A 14,881-nucleotide genomic window follows, 5' to 3' on the forward strand; every position below is an offset into this window, starting at 1 on the left:
CTTTCAGCTATATTATTCACTCCATCAATGCAAATGCAAATGCTCACCTTCTAGTAAAGGGGGTTCATAGTCATTGAGAAATTTGAAATACTGGTGAGGTTTATCCCCTATTAATACATATAGTTTGCCGGGGGGAACGGCCCGAGCCCCCGGGAGAGAACACCCCCGCGGGCACTCTCCCTCAAAGGGCCCGAGGCCCACCGGCGAGGCACCCCGGGTGTCGATCTCCTAAAGAAGGCCCGAGGACCCACGGGAGAGACACCTCCCAGGGGAGGCTCACCCATCCGAAGAAGGCCCGAGGGCCCATGGGAGAGACCCTCTGGGGGGCACGGAGAAGGCCACACTGGGAAAAAAAACAATCCAACCAGCACGAAGACCCGACCAAGCAAGAAGAGAGACGAAACACAGAACACGAGAAGGGGGAGAGTCAACAAACGGCACACGCGACAAAGAAGGAGCCGACCACACCCACCCCCCAACACGACCGGAGCAAGGAACGCGCCAGGAACCCGAAAAACCCACCCCACAGGAGAAAGGCGAGAACCCGAGCACCAACGCGAGAACCCCAAGAACCAGGCCGGGCGGGCGGGCGGCCGGCAAACAGGCCGGACCGCTGCTCGGGGGGCACCGATTCCAACGGGGGAGCTCTAAGGGGCATCTCAATGCGAAGAAGTTCTAGCGCGGCTACCTAAGGGGACACTTCTCTGTTAGTTCTCTTCTTCATGAAACTTGAGATTTTTATGTGTGGGTTCTCTTAATCCAACGAGATTAATGCTCATTCACTTTGAAGCCAACTTTCGGGATTATACTAGGTTTAACTCTTGTTTTATGGACAAAAGCTGTTTGTTTGAATTAGTTATACTGGATAGGATTTTACTTTTTTCCCTTTTTAATTGGTGGAGAACTTTTGTAGTGACCATGTAGGTGTTCTCTTACTTCTCTATATTATATATATCTATCTTAAGGACGAAGGAAGAATATGGACTTCAGGCATTATATTGTTAGGTTGTCACCCAATTGGTTTGATCTGGTTTTATCACGTGGATTAGTTATATATGGTCCATTATTGGAAAGATTGTTGCAGTTGATCAACTCAAGATGAAGTTCATATGAGACCGCATTTGACAGGTAGGACAAGGGAATTTAGACTTTGAAGGGTAAAGATGGCCGGAGATATTTCATTGGAAAGTGATTTGTTTTCGATATGATCAGTTCGTTGGGTATTAAGAACTTTGGTATAAGAATGAAAATATGATATGTAAGGCTGCCTATTTTGGTCTTTAAAGTACCTTTTGCGCTATTTTGGTCCACTCATATTTGAAATTAGAAAAAACTTAATGGTTGGAGATGATGTTAATTGTCCTAAGACTTATATACGTAATTTATTATGTAAGGAGGACCCAATATTAGTTTATGCTCTATTAAAAGGACCCATATATTAAAAACTCATAAAACCTTTTTCTTTTGCCCAAAAATTAATTAATTTATTTATTTATTTTTGCTTTAGGGAAAGAAAATCATCTCATTCTTGGTTTACGGTGTAAAGTTAAAACCTTAAACCGAAATCAAACCAGCCATTCGAATTGTCGGCTCGGTTCGGTTCGGTTCGGTTCAGTGAAGTGTGGGTAATGGCCTTCCGATCTTCAACTTGCTTCTTCCGAAACGCCCAGAGAAATGGCCAGATTGCCTTTTCTTTATTCCATTTTCGCATCCCGTGGTTTCCAAGCAGCCGAATGCTAAAAACCCTAATTCTTCACTGGCTTCTGAAATCTTAAGGCCACGGCTACTCGCTAGATTTCCACCGGATGTTCTTCAACGACTAGTATTTAATCGCAGGTAACTTCAATCTCATCTTTTTGGATAGTTTGTGGTGGAATTCTGGTCGGAGAAATGGTTATGGTACACTGTTTTTCGCTTTTGTTTATCTTCTTATACTTTTTATGATAATGCCGGGGCTTTGACCTGTTTTTTTCTTCTGAGTTTCTTGTTTGAGGCTGATATTGTCCCGGTGGAAGGATCGGGAGCAAAAATTAGGAGTTTTTATGCTTCTCTGTGTTATTTTTTCGTCATTAGTGCATAATATTTGAATGGATTGTATTTCTCTTAGTTATTATTTTCTGGGAGGAGATTCAGGTGAATGAGATTTTATATGGACCGGGAAAAAAAAATCTTTCGTTAGGATTAACTAATTTTTTTTCTTTCTTTCTATCCGTTTCATGACTGATTTTTCTTGAAGACTGAGTGGTACTTAGTTGGGGCGACTTGTTGAGTTTTTGGAAGCCTGTGTGTTTGGATATTGGGTTTTTGATTTATTTTTGTGCCTACTGCAGCTGGTTAATTGGTTTTGAAATCCATATCTGTTAATTTGGATTGGATTTTAGTTCATTATGTTGAATAAACTGTACAGTTTTCCTTGACAGGTCTGTTGTTTTTATTCCTTGATTCCTCGTTACTCTTAAGCATCTCTTGTTAAGCTTAAATTTCATGAGGAAAATCATTGTTTTCTGAAAGCTGCGGGGGGGGGGGGGGGGGGGGCACCGTGGGCAGATTTAAGCTTTAACCCTGGGTGTGGGTTTCTCTTGGTTTTTCTTAAAACAGATTGGATGTTCAAACTGGTATTCTTGTGTTTCTGTGTTTAGTGGCGATGGTCAGTGGATTTTAGATTTTTTTTTATAATGGGTGTTGCACGAGCATCTAAAATTGAAGTTGCCATCTTCCTCCATTATCTGGACTCTTGTTTTATTATCTTATGTTATTGTTGATCTGACCATTTTAGTGTTTCTTCATTTAGTTTTTTTTTTATTTTATCATTTCATTGTTTCATATTTAAGAACTTCCTTTCTATTATTGTGTTATTTCTAGACATTCACTTGTAGTTTACCATTACGTGGCATATTAGCCCACCAGGAACTGTTATTTTCGTAAGTGCTTATTTTTATTTCCCTTGGTATTTAGTTTATGTGAGATGGCATCTGGTACTGAGGCTGCGAAGAGCTTTGCCAGAAGAGATAAGTTACTGGAGATAGAGAAGGATATTCAGAAACTGTGGGAGGAAAATGAAGTTTTCAAGGCTGAATCATCTGAAAGACGTCCTGAACCTGGGGAAAAGTTTTTTGGGAACTTCCCATATCCTTATATGAATGGTTTTCTCCATCTTGGTCATGCATTCTCATTGTCGAAGCTTGAATTTGCTGCAGCTTATCATAGATTAAGAGGTGCCAATGTGCTTTTGCCATTTGCTTTTCACTGCACTGGGATGCCCATCAAGGCATCAGCTGATAAACTTGCACTGGAGATGAAGTTGTATGGAAATCCACCTACTTTTCCTACCATAGAAGATCTCAGTATTAGTTCTGAAATGGAACCAGAGGAGGCAAATCAAGGCGGACAGACTTTACCTGATAAATTCAAGAGCAAGAAGTCCAAGGCAGCTTCAAAATCAGGTGGACAGATGTTTCAGTGGCAAATCATGGAGAGTGTCGGCATTTCTAATGACGAAATTCCTAAGTTTGAGGATCCACATTATTGGTTAACATACTTTCCTCCTTTGGCCAAGGAGGATCTTAAGGCTTTTGGACTCGGTTGTGATTGGAGACGTTCTTTCATTACAACAGATATGAACTTATACTATGATTCTTTTGTTAGGTGGCAGATGAGGAAGTTGTGGAAGATGGGGAAGATAGTTAAGGATAAGAGATACACAATCTACTCACCATTAGATGGTCAACCATGTGCAGATCATGACAGGGCATCAGGCGAAGGGGTCCAGCCTCAAGACTACACATTGATCAAAATGGAAGTGCTCCAACCTTACCCCCCCAAGTTGCAGTCATTGAATGATAGGAGAGTCTTCTTGGCTGCTGCAACTCTGAGGCCTGAGACAATGTATGGGCAGACAAATGCATGGGTTTTACCTGATGGGAGGTATGGAGCTTTTGAAATCAATGAGACTGATGTTTTTATCATCACTGCAAGGGCAGCCCTTAACCTTGCTTATCAGGAGAAGTCTAGGTTTTCTCAAAAGCCAACTTGCTTGGTTGAGCTGACTGGATATGATCTCATAGGTTTGCCCCTAAAGTCTCCTCTATCGTCCAATAATATCATATACGCTCTCCCCATGCTCACAATCTTGACAGACAAGGGTACAGGGATAGTGACCAGTGTCCCCAGTGACTCTCCTGATGATTACATGGCCTTGCATGATTTGAAAGCGAAAGAAGCCCTAAGGGCCAAGTTTGGAGTGAAAAATGAGTGGATCTTGCCAATTATACCTGTAATCAACATACCAGAATTTGGGGATATATCTGCTGAGAAGGTGTGCAAAGATCTAAAGATAAAGAGCCAAAATGAGAAGGACAAGCTTGCTGAAGCCAAGAGGTTAACTTATTTGAAAGGATTTACTGATGGAACAATGCTGGTTGAAGAATACAAAGGTATGAAAGTGCAGGAAGCAAAGCCATTGATTAGAAACAAACTCTTAGAGCTTGGCCAGGCAGTCGATTACAGTGAACCTGAGAAAAAAGTTGTGTCAAGATCTGGCGATGAGTGTGTTGTGGCTTTGACAGATCAGTGGTACATTACATATGGGGAACCTGAATGGAAGAAACTGGCCGATGAGTGCTTGACGAACATGAATCTGTTCTCTGATGAGACACGGAATGGTTTTGTGCACACATTGAGCTGGTTGAATAAGTGGGCATGTTCCCGGTCTTTTGGGCTTGGAACTCGTATTCCCTGGGATGAACAGTTTCTCGTTGAGTCCTTATCTGATTCAACAATTTACATGGCATATTACACCATTGCACACATATTACAGAATGGGGATATGTTTGGATGTACTACTTCAGTTGTAAAGCCCATAAAGCCTGAGCAGATGACAAATCAGATTTGGGATTTTTTGTTCTGTGATGGGCCATTCCCAGAATCATCAGATATCCCTTATTCTCTTCTCACCAAAATGAAGCAGGAGTTTGAATACTGGTATCCATTTGATCTGCGAGTATCTGGGAAGGATCTTATACAGAATCACCTTACATTCTCCATCTATAATCACACAGCAATTCTAGCCAAACACCGCTGGCCTCGAGGTTTCAGATGCAATGGGCATATCATGCTCAACTCTGAAAAGATGTCCAAGTCCACTGGGAATTTTAAGACACTTCGCCAGTCTATTGAGGATTTTTCAGCTGATGCCACACGGTTCTCACTGGCTGATGCTGGGGACGGAATGGATGATGCTAACTTTGTCTTTGAGACAGCTAACGCTGCAATTTTGCGGCTGACAAAAGAGATCTCGTGGATGGAGGAAGTGTTGGCTGCTGAGTCTTCACTGAGAACAGGTCCTCCTTCTACTTTTGCTGATCGTGTGTTTGAAAATGAGATCAAGATAGCTGTCCAGATGACTGGGCAACATTATGGTGACTACATGTTTAGAGAAGCTCTTAAAACAGGATTTTATGATCTTCAGACTGCTAGGGATGAGTACAGACTCTCATGTGGTACCGTGGGAATGAACCGTGATCTGTTGTGGCGATTCATGGATGTCCAGACACGCCTCATTGCTCCTATCTGTCCGCATTATGCAGAATATGTTTGGAGATTTCTGTTGAAGAGGGACGGGTTTGTTGTAAAAGCAGGATGGCCCACAGCAGATTTGCCAGATCTTACCCTGAAGAGAGCCAATAAATATCTGCAGCATTCGATTGTTTCTATGAGAAAGCTGCTCCAGAAGCAAATATCTGGTTCAAAGAAACCCAACAAAAAGGGAGCTCCTGCTACAGTTCCCACTGAAGAAAGCAAGCCTACAATAGGCTTGATATATGTGAATGAGCAGTACGAAGGTTGGAAAGAGGAATGTTTGAGAATTCTGCAGAGGATGTATGACACTGAGCGCTGTACTTTTGCGCCTGACCAAGAGATAGTGGGTGCATTACGGAACTCCTCGGTTGGACAGGCATCTGATTTTAAACAGATTCAGAAGCTTTGCATGCCTTTCCTTAGGTTCAAGAAGGATGAAGTGGCCTCGGTAGGGGTTCAGGCCTTGGATCTGAAACTACCATTTGGTGAAATTGAAGTCCTTCAGGAGAACATTGACTTGATCAAGAGGCAACTGGGCCTTGATGAAGTTGAAGTTTTCTCTGCATCAGACCCTAATGGTGTTAGTAGAGCTGGTGCTCATGTTTCTTTGCTTAATCAGAATCCACCATCCCCGGGACATCCAACTGCAATCTTCATGAGCAGGTGAGGTGAGGACATTTTTTTTCCCTCTTGGTTTTTTCCCCCCGGAGGGTGTTTATTTGGTAAGGTTGGAACTAGTCACTGGTAGTCTTTTTCTGTTTTATTTTTGTCCTTCCTAAAGGTGGAATTCTCTCGGAGTTATTTTATTTTTGAGTTGTTTTTTCTCCCCCTTTCTTTGTTAACTGATGCATGCTTGTTGGAAGAACATTTCTGTTCAGGATATTTATTTGCACGATTGGTTTGTTTGAGATATTTGCTTATCATTAAGAATAGTGCCTTTTGAGTTTTGATGGTGCTTGGGTCTTGTCACTTATGAACTGTCAATTATGTTAGGGACCTCCAATTTTGTGTTGACTTTGCGAATATGGGTTGCAGGTAATGGACAAGGTGTACTCAGTGCAAGAGCAAATCCTGCAATACTGTTATGTACAAAATATCCCACCAATGGAGAGCATCTATTGAAGAATTTTAACCCTTATATGACCATTGAAGTGGTTGGAAGAGAATGTTTCTATTTAAACATTACAGTTAGTATGTTCCTTACTGGTTTTTTTTTGTTGTGTTGTTAAACAGCTCATACCTTGGTATTTGTCTAGTCAATTTTGCTTTGTTCTTGAAACAAATAAAGATCCATCTTATGTATCTTCAGTATCGGATACCAATAGAGGATGGTCTGTACATCTGTAGCATTAAGATCTGCACTACACATGCCAAGCTTGAAGCTATCATTAACCCAAGGAAACCCTTTTTCAGTATGAGCCACTCGATCTGTATTTCTGATCTTAAAGAGTCACATATAGTAAGCTGCTTTTGAACTCCATAAGGATACCAAAAACTAGGAGATCTATTGAGGAACATAGACTATTAATGCAAAACTGGTCAATTATTATTTTGGAAGCAGCAGGCACTCCAAATTTGAATTTCTTTTGGGAAATTTGGTATTGGTAATGAAAATAGCTTTGAAGCTTTAAAGTTGGTGGAAATTTGCTCAGCTCCTTTGCGGGTATTTTTATTCTGTTAATGTGACATCTATCTTCTTGCCTTTAATTGTTACCCTTTATTTTTTGTTTTTTCTTTTCAATTCCTCAAACTGGGCAAAGGAAATTCGGATTTTCAATGCCAACGAAGACTGATTTATGTGACATTGAATCCCTTTAAATTAGGGACTCATGAGATTTCTCTCTTACATCATTGATTCCGGAAATTTTGAGATCCCCAACAGACAAACTTCATTTGGATGGCTTTCACAAATAAAATGATATCATAGCCTTCGTTTGAGAGAAGAGATGAAAAATCAGTCATGAACGAAACCCCAATTTTCAGGATCTCATGAAGCCTTAGGCGAAAGCTATTATTCCTCTTTTATTGTAAACTTCGCTCACTTCCTCAACACTTTGAGACTTGAGATAGAAATTTTTTTAAACAATACATCTTTAGAGAATTAGGCAGAGGAACAATAGATCTAGCAAAACACTCACCAAACTATTGAAACTTTCCAATACCCATGACTGCACCTATTCAATCAACTCAAAAGGAGCAATGGCGGTAATCAAAGAGATAAGAGCGAGCAGAAAGCATGAAAAGAGGGGATATTATTTAATAGGGTTTTGCGGAAGGATTTTTTATGTGAAGGTAGGAAGGAGTTAGAAGTCTTTGTGTGAATGATATTTGTGTAGAGTATTTCTCTTCGTTTCTAATTTTGAAACATGCGTCTTGTTTTTTAGAACGACAAAACGAGTCAAAGTTGTTTAGCAAAGAGTCTTCTCATACACAAAAATTGAACCGTTTGGTTTCTGAACGACCCATTTTACCAAAAACTTTTTAGCGTTTTTCGGAAGACCTATGATAAATTGAACAATTGTCAATGGTATTTTCCTCTTTTTGTACCAAGGATACTTGTTCGGTATGATACCATTCTTGGCATATTTTCCTCCTTTATAAAGTTTACTTGGTCATGGGAATACCCTTGTTCGGTATATATGTGCTCGTTCTTGTCATGCACTTGTATCATTCCAAGCCGGATAGTAAGGTTTGTTCAGGCATGGACTAAATAGGTGTCGTCAACAACGTCGCCATAACCCCTACCTCCCAGGCATGATAACTTGGTATGTCTTTTGAAGTATTCGTGCCTAAGGAATGTTAGGTCTTTATTGCCTATTGAGTGTAGGTCTTTTTCTGCCTAAGTAATATCTTAGGTCTTTTGTGCCTTAAGATTCGTAGGGCCTTCCTAGGAATCTTAGGTCTTTTTTGCCTAGGTTTTTTTTACCAAAAACTTGTCCCTTACCACTGATTGTCTGTTGGGATGGAATCAACTCTGTTGGGATGTACTAATTTTCAGATAAAGTTCCAAAACATTGGGGATAATTTACAATACTTTTCCTAGAACGAAAAAAGACTTACACTCATTTTCTGCTTCACCTCTAAGAATCATATTATAACGATCTATTTTACTCCTCCATACCATAGCCAAACTATTAAGAAGAAAATAAAAAAAAAAACAAAACAAAAGTATATTTTTCAAAAGCATATAAACAAAAACAATGAATAAACAGGCAGCAAAACCACCATCAATATACCAAACCTAAAAAGAAATAAACAAAACATGAACAAAAAATGTAGAAAAATATATGCATAAAATAATTTAAAGAAAAAAATTAAAAGAATTTAAAAAAATAATCAAAACTAAATGCATAAAAGTAGTTAAATAATGAATAAAAGAAATGCAAAGAGCCGACCATTTCATGCATTGATGTAATAATAAATAAAAGAATAATAACATTATAAAAAGAAAGGTGGTATGTTAAAGCGGTTAATTATCCAACTTCCCTAGAGGTGGTCTTCAGTCCACTCGGCAGCATTAATATAAATCGTGGTGCGCGCAAGCTGGCCCGAATAAACCTGGACTTACATGGTAAAGATATTATATGTATACATATACTTTTTTTCTTTTTCTTTTTCTTGAGATAAGACTTTTCAGGTTTAAATTTCGTGACATTGTAATCGGATACAGCGTCTAAATTTCGCTCTCGGGGAAAGGACTCCGAGTTGATTGAGTTGGGCTCCGGGTCTGGATACCGACACAAGAAATCCGACCCATCGCTATCCTTAACTGGACGGTATAACCGCCATAGAAGTGTAGAAATGGAGAGATGTCTGTGCTGTCTCTCTTTTGAGTTTGATTTACGTCTTTGGTCAAGTAAGACGTAGTCATTTGCTTCTCAAGATCTCTTCGTCTCCTCGAAGTTTCCGATCCCTTGAAGATATTTCTTTTTGGTTCTCTGGCTAGAAGCGAAGGGATCTGAAATTAGAAAGTAAGATCAAATCTAGCATCTTTCGTTCAATTTGACTGCGCATGAATGCCCTGCAACGCTATGTATCATCTGCAAGTGTTGTTTTCTTAACCTGGAAACGACAACGTACAATCATTTCTATGGAGTTGAACAGTTATTAGACATGCCTTCGTCTCCTAAGTTCTTCTACCCTCGCCAAACATGGCTTTCTTACGGCCAGAAATCATCTCTTGTAATATGTTGCCTTCTTATTGGGATTACTGGATTTTTTTTCGGATTGGTCTCCGTTCTGAGACCTAGCTCCGGGTATAAATGTAGTCATGCGGAACCTAGATCTGTTTCGGTTGTCTGGGAGAGAAGTAGCAGCAACGGTGGTGTTGGGGTTGGGAATGGTGCTGGTTCTGATGGAGATCTGAAGAGGCATAAGGTGATGGGGTTTGTTGGTATTCAGACAGGTTTTGGATCTGTTGGAAGGCGTAGGTCGTTGAGGAAGACTTGGATGCCTTCTGATCCCCAAGGCCTTCAACGGTAGTTAGCATTTTGCTTTACGCTTCTTATTTTTCTGTTTCAGTCAATTCTATTTCTCTATTTTTTTGAATTGGCAAAACTAGAACTTTGATGATCAAGTAAGGAGGAGTGTGATAATACTGAATATTGGTTTTTTGGACTTCGCATTGCTGATCCAGAATCTGGATCGACCGTGTGTTAGTTCTCTTGTGACGGTGGAATATGTGATTTATAGTTTTATGAGACAAATGCTGAAATTGGAAATTCTGTTATTGATAAGAATATCTACTACATCTGGATTAGTAGTTAATGAAATTGCTGTGTCAATCTTCACTCTTTTGGATTGATCGAATGGCTTGCAGTTTGGAAGAAGCCACTGGTTTGGCTTTCAGATTTGTGATTGGGAGAAGCAGTGATCGGTCAAAGATGTTAGAGCTTAAAAAGGAGGTGGCAGAATATGATGACTTTTTGCTGCTGGATATTAAGGAGGAGTACAGCAGACTTCCATATAAAACGTTGGTGAAAGATAGAATTTGAGTCTAATTCTTTCTTTTGTTCTTAAGAGTGTTTTTTTTGGCAGCTCTGTCTGAACTTTCAACCCGCTGTCTTTCAGGCTAGCTTTCTTCAAAGCTGCTTATGAACTTTTTGATTCTGAGTTCTATGTTAAAGTTGATGATGACATATATTTGAGACCAGGTGACTGTTTTAGGGAGCTTACTCTTCACTGTTATAACATCCTTCGGCAGTGGAATTCCTCCTAAACTTATTTACAGCTTTTTCCCCCCATTTTTACAGATCGCCTTTCATTACTCTTGGCAAAGGAACGCCCCCACCCTCAAACTTACCTTGGCTGCATGAAGAAAGGTCCAGTTTTCACTGACCCGAAACTCAAATGGTTAGTCCTACAAAGCCCTTATAATATTTTCAGTATGATCTCTGTAATTCTAAACCTTTTGTTAGCTATGCAAAGGTAGATGCTTGTTATGCTTGAAGCTTCTGAATTAATAGGATATTAGATCATTTATTGGTGCAGGTATGAGCCTCTGTCTTCTTTGCTAGGGAATGAATATTTTCTTCATGCTTATGGGCCTATATATGCTCTTTCTGCAGAGGTGGTCGCAAGCCTGGTTGCTTTGAAAAATGACAGGCAAGTTGCACTCCAACTTTAATCCTTTTTCTTTTAAGCCTTCTAGAAGCTGGATGTACTTCCATCAAAGAGGTAGTTACTGAAACTTCTCACTCTGGTGATCTTCTATGACTAGCGGGAAAGTGTGCTTTAGATTGGTCCCTTGCATTGACAGTCTTGATGGCAAGGGATTCACTAAATGTTACCCACTAAGATATGAGCTGAAATGAAGTGGTGGGGCTGGCAAAAAAAAGCAGAAAAACCCCCCCCGGGGGGGGTCGGCGGGGAGGGGGGGGGGGGGGGGGGGGGGGGGGGGCCCTGCTTGCAGGCTTGTGGGGGTTCACTAAGTACCCACTAAGATATGAGGTGAAAAGAAGGGGGGGGGGGGTTGGTTAAAGCCATGAAAAGTTTACATCAATGATTCGCTTTTGCATTTGACAGCTCCTCTTAAGAGACATGAAAAATAGGCTACCGAAACTGACTTCATAGACACTTCAAGTAATTGGAGTTTGATTACAGTGATTTTGTTCATCTTCCTACCATCAATCATAGCGTCTTTTGGCATCTTATTCTTCTACATAACAAAATTACACATGTTTGGAACTACAGCTTCCGAATGTTTAGCAATGAAGACGTCACGATTGGTTCATGGATGCTTGCTATGAATGTCAACCACGAGAATAGTAAACTACTTTGTGAACCGCAGTGCACACCATCATCCATTGCTGTTTGGGACATACCTAAGTGCTCAGGTTGGTCTCTTTTGCTATGGTGTCTCTTAGTTTTGTCTTCAAGCATCATGGAATTAGTTTATAACTTGACTTGTTTTCACTTGAGTGCCAATGTAAATTTTGGGGTTTATTTATTTGTGGGCTAATTGGGTTTCCAGGCCTTCAGAAGCTGGTGTCTTTGAGTCCCTAGAACCAATAGGGTAAACATCAGTGCAAATTATAGAAAACAAGCTGCAGAAAGAGTGTCCCTTAGTATGCATTTGGTAACGGTCTTTTTTGAGAAAGACGTTCTTTTCAAGAATAGTTTTCTAGCGTTCTCATCAAAGAACGGTGGTTTGAACACATTTTTAACCGTTTGGTCAAACTATGTTGAGAACTTATGAGAGTAACTGTCAAATAAATATGCTTTTGGTGACTTTTGTTATAAGAACAATTTAAATCTCATTGATACATATATCAAATAAATCCAAAAACAATTATACTTAAATTTTTAACATATAAAAAACAAAAGATTGTTTAGTAACATTCAATGTAAAGTAATTAAAGTATCATATTTTTTCTTCTTAAACCCAAATTCTTCACCACTTCAAGGGCAAATGCAGATTAGGAAATCACATAATCAATAGGATGAACTACAAGTAGAATAGAATACTAAAGAATAGCAATTCAAGTACCAGATTAGAACCACTTAAATTAGAGAAACAAATAATCAAACAACAAATGGCAGAATTAATGAATAGAAGATTCAAATCAGTTTATTGTTTGCAGTAAAACAATAGTTCAAACGAGATTTAGTACAATCTTTTGGAACTTCAGCTGAAAAGAAATTTAATTCAAATGCTCTGGTTTCATTATTTTGTCAAAGCTTCAAGCCGTACTGACAAAAGATAAAGCTCAGGAGATGATATCATAGCCTTTGTTTGAGGGAAGAGATGAAAAATCAGTCATGAACGAAACCCCAATTTTCAGGCTCTCATGAAGCCTTAGGCAAAAGCTATTATTCCTCTTTTATTGTAAACTTCGCTCACTTCCTCAACACTTTGAGACTTGAGATTGAATTTTTTTAAACAATACATCTTTAGAGAATTAGGCAAAGGAACACTAGATCTAGCAAAACAGTCACCAAACTATTGAAACTTTCCAATACCCATGCCTGCACCTATCCAATCAACTCAAAAGGAGCAATGGCAGTAATCAAAGAGATAAGAGCGAACAGAAAGCATGAAAAAAGAGGATATTATTTAATAGGGTTTCGCGGAAGGATTTTTTATGTGAAGGTAGGAAGGAGTTAGAAGTCTTTGTGTGAATGATATTTGGAACGTGCGTTTTGTTTTTGAGAATGACGAAACAAGTCAAAGTTGTTTAGCAAAAAGTCTTCTCATACACAAAAATTGAACCGTTTCATTTCCGAGAAGCAATAGAACGACCCATTTTACCAAAAGCTTTTTGGCTTTTTTCGGCGTTCTGTGAAGGAAGAATGCAAAACATTGTTCCTTGGCCCGTTACCACTGGTTGTCTGTTGGGATGGAACCAATTCTGTTAATTTTTTGGGGCTTTTGAGTGTTCTGATCTTCACTATAACTGGAATCATACTGATTCATCTGCAAAAATGGAGCTGCTAGTACTAGATGTATCTATCTTAATTCATCATCTTATTCATTCAAGTAATTTAGGTTCCAAAATTAATTTGAGTTCTTGTTGGTGTTCAAATGCAGCCTTACTAAGGGTTTTATTCGATTTGGATTTCTGCATCAACATTAGTGAATTCTCCCTCCCCCTTTTTTTTACTGTGTAAATTATCGTTTGATGGGACCAATGTTGCTTTCTTCAATTAGGGCTGTGTGAACCAGAAAAGAAATTACTAGAACTGCATGAGGTGGAGATGTGCTCAAAAAGTCCTACTTTGGAATCTGAAGACGAGTAAAATGTCCACCAATCTTTGTATCTTATAGAATGAGGAGATGCGGTCAAAGAATCCAACTTTGGCTTCTGATGAGTTGGTCCTACCTTTGATTCTTATACTCTGAGGGGATGCGCTCAAAGAGTCCAACTATGGCTTCAGATGAGTAAAAGATCTTACCTGTGTTTCTAATAGGATGAGGAGATGCCATTGGATAAAGAGGATGAGGATGCAGTGATTGTAGTTGGTTTGCTTGGGTTCAAACTGCCTTCTTTTATTCCCCCCCCCCCCCCCCCATTGAAATCTTTTCATTTTTTGGCTGATATTTAATGGCTGAACACCAAAGCATTTTTGGGGGTAATGGAAATTTTCATTTTGAGTGTGGTTGAGGAAGCATCTTTCCCATCGTCATTTTCCATTACTTTTCTCATAGCAAGATGTCTGTCTTGATATTTTCCTTTTTAAGATTAAGATTAATTTTTGGAACCCCAAAGAGGAGTGGATTGTCATTTCGACCTTGGAAGGATAACCACTGATCATCCAGTTGGGGGTGGGTGACACATCTGTGTAAGTGATGGAACTTCGTCAATGCTGTCAATATCTGCCTACATGGTTTCTTTCCCTGGAGAACAAATAAAACTTGTTGAATTGAACAATGGAGCTAGACTTACTGAGTCCTTTATTTTGGTTATGGTGTTTGGTTGCCAGTCACAGCGGCTGAATGAATCCATTCCAAAGGCCAAGACTGACAGATGAATCACACTACCCAGTAGATTCGTACCAAATGTAGAGCTCAAAAATCATATTGTAGTTCTGTTCCACTGGCCCAAAATGTTTTTACTTCAATCAGAGGGGGGAGTTATTGCTTTACTATCTCGGGCTGGGAAATTGGTTCTCAACTTCTGAGGACTTCGAATCTCTTATTCCCCCTGGGCATCCATTACTTCCAGAAACTCATTCTTTGTGGGTTTGCTTGTGTAAACATCAATAAAGTGAAATCTTGAAATTAGATCAACAACTGGAAGAGTAAGATAGCTTAGACAAGACCCAATCAAGTAAAACTACTCAGTCGATATCCCCATTTAAGGTC

At 39.6% G+C, this 14,881-nt stretch overlaps 2 protein-coding genes across 3 annotated transcripts; both read left to right on the forward strand.

Moving 5' to 3' along the window:
* Nucleotides 1–1,663: 1,663 nt before the first annotated feature.
* Nucleotides 1,664–7,220, forward strand: LOC149025519 (ATP binding/leucine-tRNA ligases/aminoacyl-tRNA ligase). 2 transcript variants are annotated; one of them, XM_089145732.1, is made up of 3 exons: nucleotides 1,664–1,836; nucleotides 2,956–6,245; nucleotides 6,613–7,220. In XM_089145732.1, the coding sequence occupies exon 2, from the start codon at nucleotides 2,966–2,968 to the stop codon at nucleotides 6,242–6,244; it is 3,279 nt and encodes a 1,092-aa protein (XP_089001858.1). In that variant the 5' UTR covers nucleotides 1,664–1,836; nucleotides 2,956–2,965; the 3' UTR covers nucleotide 6,245; nucleotides 6,613–7,220. The 2 variants fall into 2 exon arrangements, with proteins under 2 accessions (XP_089001858.1, XP_089001859.1); XM_089145733.1 differs by having other exon boundaries at nucleotides 2,956–6,240.
* Nucleotides 7,221–9,305: 2,085 nt separating this feature from the next.
* Nucleotides 9,306–14,778, forward strand: LOC149025520 (putative beta-1,3-galactosyltransferase 13). Its single transcript, XM_089145728.1, has 7 exons — nucleotides 9,306–10,055; nucleotides 10,397–10,549; nucleotides 10,648–10,730; nucleotides 10,830–10,929; nucleotides 11,068–11,181; nucleotides 11,770–11,912; nucleotides 13,727–14,778. The coding sequence occupies exons 1-7, from the start codon at nucleotides 9,691–9,693 to the stop codon at nucleotides 13,813–13,815; spliced, it is 1,047 nt and encodes a 348-aa protein (XP_089001854.1). The 5' UTR covers nucleotides 9,306–9,690; the 3' UTR covers nucleotides 13,816–14,778.
* Nucleotides 14,779–14,881: the final 103 nt, after the last annotated feature.

This window comes from Hakea prostrata, chromosome 2, assembly GCF_041222555.1.
Source record: "Hakea prostrata isolate BN-2017 chromosome 2, UWA_Hpros_2, whole genome shotgun sequence".
NCBI lineage: Eukaryota > Viridiplantae > Streptophyta > Magnoliopsida > Proteales > Proteaceae > Hakea > Hakea prostrata.

Excerpts from the sequence above, each read along its gene's own strand:
- LOC149025519 (XM_089145732.1), top strand. The coding sequence starts at position 2,966 with ATGGCATCTGGTACTGAGGCTGCGAAGAGCTTTGCCAGAAGAGATAAG.
- LOC149025520 (XM_089145728.1), top strand. The coding sequence starts at position 9,691 with ATGCCTTCGTCTCCTAAGTTCTTCTACCCTCGCCAAACATGGCTTTCT. Across the intron at positions 10,056-10,396 it reads GATCCCCAAGGCCTTCAACG|TTTGGAAGAAGCCACTGGTT; the intron begins GTAGTTAGCATT and ends AATGGCTTGCAG. Across the intron at positions 10,731-10,829 it reads TGACATATATTTGAGACCAG|ATCGCCTTTCATTACTCTTG; the intron begins GTGACTGTTTTA and ends CCATTTTTACAG.